This window comes from Dipteris shenzhenensis, chromosome 4, assembly GCF_047967505.1.
Source record: "Dipteris shenzhenensis isolate YYH24624 ecotype China chromosome 4, Dip_SZ_1.0, whole genome shotgun sequence".
In the NCBI taxonomy this organism is placed as follows: domain Eukaryota; kingdom Viridiplantae; phylum Streptophyta; class Polypodiopsida; order Gleicheniales; family Dipteridaceae; genus Dipteris; species Dipteris shenzhenensis.
Window position 1 is genome coordinate 40,341,777 of NC_141599.1, and position 7,313 is coordinate 40,349,089.

The window sequence follows — 7,313 nt, forward strand, 5'->3', positions numbered from 1 at the left end:
TCTCTGCTGCATGAGGCAAAGGGGAATGTCAACGGGGTTGTAGAGGCAGATGCTTTTGTATTCCCGCCTGCTTTTATAAGTCACACAGTTTTTTTCTTGTAGCCTGCTCGTGGATTTACTTATAGAGACGTTAAATATTTCTACCTCTGCCACTTATGTCAGGCTTTTTGCAGTGGGTTGGTGGAAGCAGAGTGGCCGTGTTATGCATGAATATCCTGTGCGTGGGTTGAGCTTCCCGTGTTCAATGATAGCAATGGCCTATCAAACAAAAATCGATACCCGAAGCATGTAGTCGTCTGCCTTGCTATCAAATATTTTCTTCTGCTGTTGCTTCCTTCATTGACCTCGACATAGAGACGGCTGATATTGGTGTGTGTCTCATGCACCAAAGGCAAATCTGGAACATACCCTCGCTCCCTCATTTTGAGGGAAACATCTTCTAGCTTACATATATATTTTTCCTTTGGGAATGTCTCGTATCCCCTAACAACAATGTGCTGGTCTTTAAACTCTCATTGTCTCAACCTTCTTCTCTTCCTCCTGCAAGGGAGCATGTGCATAAATGTTGGACATCAAGACATAAGATGCAGCACCCTGTTCATCCAATTGCACTGCATTTTCAAAGGCTACTCTTCCAACCTCTACACTACCCCACTTTCGACAAGCACCCAACACCGTCTGCCACACCACAAGATCAGGATCGAAAGGGATCTTCTTCACCATAGCTACCGCCTCATCTAATTGGCCTGCACGGCCAAAGAGATCAACCATGCCACTATGGTGCTCAATAGTTGGGGTGATGCCATAGTCTCTGGCCATGGCCTCAAAATAATTCTGGCCCTTATCCACTAGACCCATGTGACTGCAAACAGCAAGGACAATAGATAATGTGATCCCATTTGGCTTTATATCTTCTCCCCTCATTTCGTCAAGCATTTGGAAAACCATTCCACTTTCTCCGTGCTGGGCATACCCTTTGATCAGTGCATTCCATGAGAAGGCGTCTCGAGTTCGCATCTTGTCAAACGCTTCCCGTGCTTCTGCAAGCGAGCCACATTTGGCATACATATCCACCATGGTGTTGCCAACAACAAGATCTCTTTCCAACCCCTTTCCAGCTATCTCGGCCTGTATTTCTCGGCCCTTGTCTATCGCTCCTATGGTGGCACAAGCTTTCAAACTGCAAGCAAATGTGACAGCATTTGGGGATAGACCCTGCTGTTGCATCTGTTCAAGACAGTTAAGCGCTTCCTCACCAAGCCCATGCTCAGCGTATCCTGCAATCAGTGCATTCCATGAGGCCCTGTCTTGAACTGACAGCTTGTCAAACGCTTCCCGTGATTCCACAAACAAGCGACATTTGGCATACATATCTACCAAGGTGGTGCCAACAACAGGATCTCTTTCCAGCTTCTTTCTAGCTATCTCGGTGTGTATTTCTCGGCCCTTGTCTATCGCTCCTATACTGGCACAAGCTTTCAAGCTGCAAACAAATGTGACAGCAGATGGAGAGAGACCCTCCACTTGCATCTGTTCAAGACAATTAAGGGCTTCCTCGCCAAACCCATGCTGGGCGTATCCTGCAATCAGTACATTCCAGGAGACATCATCTCGAACTGGCAGCTTGTCAAACGCTTCTCGAGCTTCTGCCAGTGAACTACATTTGGCATACATATCCACCAAGGTATTGCCAACAAAAAGATCTGTTTGCAGACCCTTCCTGGCTAGCATGGCGTGTATTTCTCGGCCCTTGTCTATTGCTCCTATGGTGCCACAAGCTTTCAAGCTGTAGACAAACGTGACAGCATTTGGAGAGAGACCCTTCACTTGCATCTGTTCCAGACAATTCAACACTTCCTCACCGAACCCATGCTGGCCATATCCTGAAATCAGTGCATTCCACGAGACCTCATCTTGAACAGGCAGCTTGTCAAATGCTTCCTGTGCTTCTGCAAGTGAGCCACATTTGGCATACATATCCACCAAGGTGCTTCCAACAGCAAGATCTGTTTCCAGTCCCTTTCTAGCCATCTCGGTGTGTATTTCTTGGCCATTGTCTATGGATCCTGTGCTCCCACAAGCTTTCAGGATGCAAATGAAAGTCGCGGCATTTGGAGAGACACCTTCCAGTTGCATCTGTTCAAGACAGTTCATCGCTTCCTCACCAAGCTCATGCTGGACATATCCTAAGATAAGTGCATTCCATGAGACCTCATCTCGAACTGGTAGCTTGTCAAATGCTTCCTGTCCTTCCACAAGCGAGCCACATTTGGCATACATATCCACCAAGGTGCTGCCAACAGCAAGATCTGTTTCCAGCCCTTTTCTGGATATCTCGCCATGTATTTGTCGACCCTTATCAATTGCTCCAATGGTACCACAAGCTTTCAGGCTGCAAACAAACGTGACAGTCTTTGGAGAGAGAACCTCAAGTTGCATCTGTTCAAGACAGTTCAGCACTTCCTCACCAAGCCCATGCTCTGCATATCCTGCGATGAGGGCAGTCCATAAGACCTCGTCTCGAACTGGCAGCTTGTCAAACGCTCCCTGTGCTTCTGCAAGCGAGCCACGTTTGGCATACAAATCCACCAAGATGCTGCCAACAGCAAGATCTCTTTCCAGCCCCTTTGTGGCTATCTCCACGTGTATTTCTCGACCTTTGTCAATTGCTCCTATGCTGACACAAGCTTTCAGGCTGCAAACAAATGTGACAGCATTTGGACACAGACCCTCCAGTTGCATCTGTTCAAGACAGTTCAGCGCTTTCTCACCAAGCCCATGCTCAGTATATCCTGCAATCAGTGCATTCCATGAGACTTCATCTCGAATTAGCAGCTTCTCAAACGCTTCCTGTGCTTCTGCAAGCGAGCCACATTTTGCATACATATCCACCAAGGTGCTTGCAACAGCAAGATCTTGTTCCAGACCCTCACTGGCTATCTTGGCATGAATTTCGCGACCCTTGTCTATCGCTCCTATATTGCCACAAGCTTTCAGGCTGCAAAAAAATGTTATAGCATTTGGAGACAGACCCTCCAGTTGCATCTGTTCAAGACAGTTCCACACTTTCTCACCAAGCCCATGCTCAGCATATCCTGCCATCAGTGCATTCCAAGAGACCTGGTCTCGAACTGGCAGCATATCAAAAGCTTCCCGTGCTTCCACTAGCGAGCCACATTTGGCATACATATCCACTAAGGTGTTGCCGACAGCAAGATCAGTTTCCAGGCTCTTTCTGGCTACCTCACCATGTATTTCTCGGCCCTTGTGTATCGCTCCTATGCTGCCACAAGCTTTCAAACTTATAACAAATGTGACAGCATCTTGAGAGAGACACTCCAGTTGCATCTGTTGGAGACAGTTCAGCGCTTCCTCACCAAATCCTTGCTCAGCATACCCTGCTATCAGCGCATTCCAGGAGACCTGGTCTCGAACTGGCAGCTTGTCAAAGGCTTCTTGTGCTTCCCCAAGAGCACCACATTTGGCATACATATCCACCAAGGTGGTGCCAACAAGAAGATCTCTTTCCAGCCCCTTTCTTAATATCTCGGAGTGCATTTCTCGGCCCTTGTCTATCGCTCCTATGCTGCCACAAGCTGTCAAGCTGCAGACGAATGTGACTGCATTTGGAGTGAGATCCTCCAATTGCATCTGTTCGAGACAGTTGAGCGCTTCCTCACCAAGCCCATGCTCAGCATACCCTGCGATCAATGCCGTCCACAAGACCTCATCTCGGACTGGAACCTTGTCAAACGCTTCCTGTGCTTCCGCAAGTGAGCCACACTTACCATACATATCCACCAAGGTGCTGCCAACAAAAATATCCTTTTCCAGCCCCTTCCTGGCTAGCTCAGCATGTATTTGTCGACCTTTTTCTGCATCTCTCAGCCTAGCGCAAGCTTTCAGTACTGTAACCAAGGTATACTTGCTAGGGTGTACAAAATCCTCTTGCATTTTCTGATAAAGGCTGAGAGCATACTTTGACTCCCCAAATTCGATATAACCCCAGATGAGAGAATTCCATGAATACTCGTTCTGATGAACCAATTTGTTAAAAACCTGCTGGGCATCCCTCATGCTTCCAGCTTGCACCAACATTGGGACGACGTAGTTCCCAAGAGCTCTATGATCTTCCAGCCCATTTTTGCACAGATAGGCGTACAAGCGCTTGGTATAGGCAAGATTCTTCTTCGTTCTACACTTATGAGAGATGCATGTAAGGTTCTGAACTGAAGGCGGCTGGGGCATCCGTTCAATAGATACGAGTGCCTCCTCTAAGCTGAGCGTTTCCCAGCCACTCTTCTCGTGCAGTTCTATTGCATTGACCTTAACTCCAGGCTTGCCACACTCCACCATGTCACGCTCTTGCGCCTGACCAAAGGATAGATTGGGCTTTTTCTGTTGCATGGCTTTAATCCAACCTGGATTGTACCATCCGTCTATCCTTAGTGACTCCTTCATTATCTTATGCTTGAAGTCTGGAGATCTTGGGTCTTTCTGTTATTAAGATTAACAAGAGAGTTGTAAGACTAGCTAATGTACAGATTTACCTGTGCAAATCATTCAGATTCGTCGCACGCTTACTTTTCTCTCTCGGTGGTTCCACCACTGGGAGGGATTCGTGAAGCATGCCTTCCATAAGCGCTCGGTCTCTGACCTATCTGCGAAGCATGAACCAATTGCCAGCAGTGGTAAGAAAAAGAGGGTTTTCCCCAATCGTTAAAAAGGACAGCCCTCCTTATCCGGTTGTATAACTAAATTACCCATGTGAGGACGAAGGGGCAGTACCTGACTGCGAACATTCCTCCACCACCGCGTCACTGTCCTGGGGGGAAACCAGTGGAAAACGATGGATGGATTGCCTACCCAGATGAGCAGCCAACCAGCAGGATTGTGGATCGGGTGGGTGATGCAACTGAGCGAAGACAGGGCAGCGTCTTTTGGGTGCAGTGGCGTCGAACGAATGACAAGGATCGCTGCCTCCTGTTGTATAAATGTTCATCATCATCATGGCGAGAAGAACGCGAGAAACTCTGCAAAGCGCAGGGGATACAAAGTAAATTGGCAACTCAAGCGTTACTAAAGAATGGAAGAGAGGCTCATTATAAGGAACTGGGATTATCGTGCACCTTAGGCTGCATGAGAGGTTGACCAGGGGAGGCTTGATTAGAGGAGGCATAGTGTATCTAGCTAGGTGCGGCTAACTCTTGTGTTGATCGCCCCAGTGTGTCGTGTTTCGCATCACCTAACTCTTGTGTTGATCGCCAATATGTGTCGTGTTTCGCATCACCTGGTGGTCATCAGGCTGCTTGCTTATTTCACCACCCTCTGATTGATGTAGCAGTTAGAGGAGATGGAGTAGACCAATCATATAGCAGTTGCCATGGACTGGGGTGGCCTTCATCAGACCAACACAAATCTCTTTTCTGTCAAGTCGGGCTCGTCCCTTCTATTGGGCCAACTAGGACTCACACCGCCTTTTGGGTGGTGTGAACCTAGCCTTAGGCGGTGCCTACGTGAGTTGGCTGCCGCGTTCAAATCCAATCCATACAGCAGGACTTGAACTCACAAGTAGCGTGGGTTCCGGGCATATATGTCCCTTATGATCTTTTTAGCACTTCAATGCTCTACAGACACTTCTGGAAAAAAGTGTCCTCCCAATCGATTTTGGACACTCATCCCATGCCCATGCCTCGATTCACTCCTTTCTATTCTTAACCCGCATGTTGCATGCTCTTGTTTGATTCTTCTACGAGGAGCAAAACTGGGCTTCTAGCTATCATAGCTATCATAGATTTACCACTTCTCCTCCTCAGATGCCCTATGAACCACCCTATCCTATAAGAGTCTCTTGAAAAGAGGGCTTCACATTGTCGTAAGTAGAGCTCCCATGTTCTCTTTGTATCTTGATGTTGTAAGTTGAGCTGACATTGTTGTAAGGAGCTTGTAAGTAGAGCTACCATTTCTCTTTGTGTCTTGATGCAAGCGCCAGATGTTTTACAAGGTAAAGGGGAGAAGTAGGAGAGGATGAGAGGTAGGCAATATGAGATCCGCCTTATGGTTCTAAGCATTTATAAAGAGAGAGAGAGAGAGAGGGGGGGGGGAGCGGTTGGCCCTCCTTCTAAAGGTGAATGTATAAAAGGCCAACTGTTTGACTTTGGTCTTCATTGTGTATTGCAACCCTTGGGAATACAACTCTCTTCATTGTGTATTGCAACCCTTGGGAATACAACTCTCTCATTCTCTCCATTGTTGTCTTCTTGCTTCTCCATTGCATGTTGCCTTGTGATTGCCACTCTCCCCCTCTTTTCCATACTCCCTTCCCTCCCTTCTCTTCCCTTCCTCTCTCCCTCCCCCTTCTTTTCTCTTGTGGAATCACATTGTCACAATCCGTTAGGTACTTGCGTGACACAAGTGATAGGTTCTCATTTGCAAAGCTCTCACACAGCATTGTTCGAGAGAGGAGTCCCCGTCGGCATTCCTTCAAGATCCCCATGACACATGGAGTCACTGTCAGAGTACATATTTTTGGCACCGCTGTCGGGGAGTTCGAGGTATGCTTTTGCAATGCATAAGCCTTCTTTTGTTAACCATCCATTGCTCATTGTTTCTAGCTTAGCTAGGAGCTTTGATAGTGGAGTATAGGTGAAGTGTGCGTGGATATTGACTGTGAAAAAGAAGAAGTTGACTTTTTTCAGTTTTTCAAACATTTTGATTAGATTAGAGCTTGTTTTTTGTTGTTCTTTGGTGTTGGTTCATAGGAATAGGTAGTAGAGGTGATTGCTAAGGGTTGTATGCAGTTAAACATCACTAAAAACACTAAGAAATGAAGTTTCAGGCAGATTTAGAAGTGGTATGAGTGTGTTGACAACCACCCTTTTGGAAAACATCTCATTTAGCAATTTTAAGTTGTTGATTTTTGTTATTTTTTAATTTGAGTAAGTAGAATTGGTAGAGTAGCATCCCCATAGATTACAAACCTTGCACAAAAACTCAGTAATTTGCAAGAATCACCAAAAACCAGTCAGCGACGACGGAGCCAGACTGTGTCATTGCGTTAAGCCTAACGCAGCAACTACATGAAGCCGCCACGTTAATAATGCAGCGATCCGCTACTTTAATTGCTGTCAGATATTAATGCAACGGCCATCGAGTCACTATGATAGAAGTTGCTACTTTAAGCCTTAACACTTTGCCTCCAAGGTTGTTGCTATAACTCAATCGTCGCTTTATTAAGTCGATGCTATATTGAAGTCATAGCATTAAGGCGTCGCTACTTTAAGGATAATGCAATGCAACGACCTAGTAATGCA

At 46.6% G+C, this 7,313-nt stretch overlaps 1 protein-coding gene across 1 annotated transcript; it reads right to left on the bottom strand.

Moving 5' to 3' along the window:
• Positions 1-327: 327 nt before the first annotated feature.
• On the bottom strand, positions 328-5,176 carry LOC147902859 (pentatricopeptide repeat-containing protein At3g09040, mitochondrial-like). The gene is made up of 3 exons (XM_087373861.1): positions 4,789-5,176; positions 4,585-4,661; positions 328-4,497 (listed from the first exon to the last, which is right to left on the bottom strand). Exons 1-3 carry the CDS (start codon positions 5,009-5,011, stop codon positions 505-507), a joined length of 4,293 nt encoding a protein of 1,430 aa, XP_087229987.1. The 5' UTR covers positions 5,012-5,176; the 3' UTR covers positions 328-504.
• Between the last annotated feature and the right edge of the window lie 2,137 nt (positions 5,177-7,313).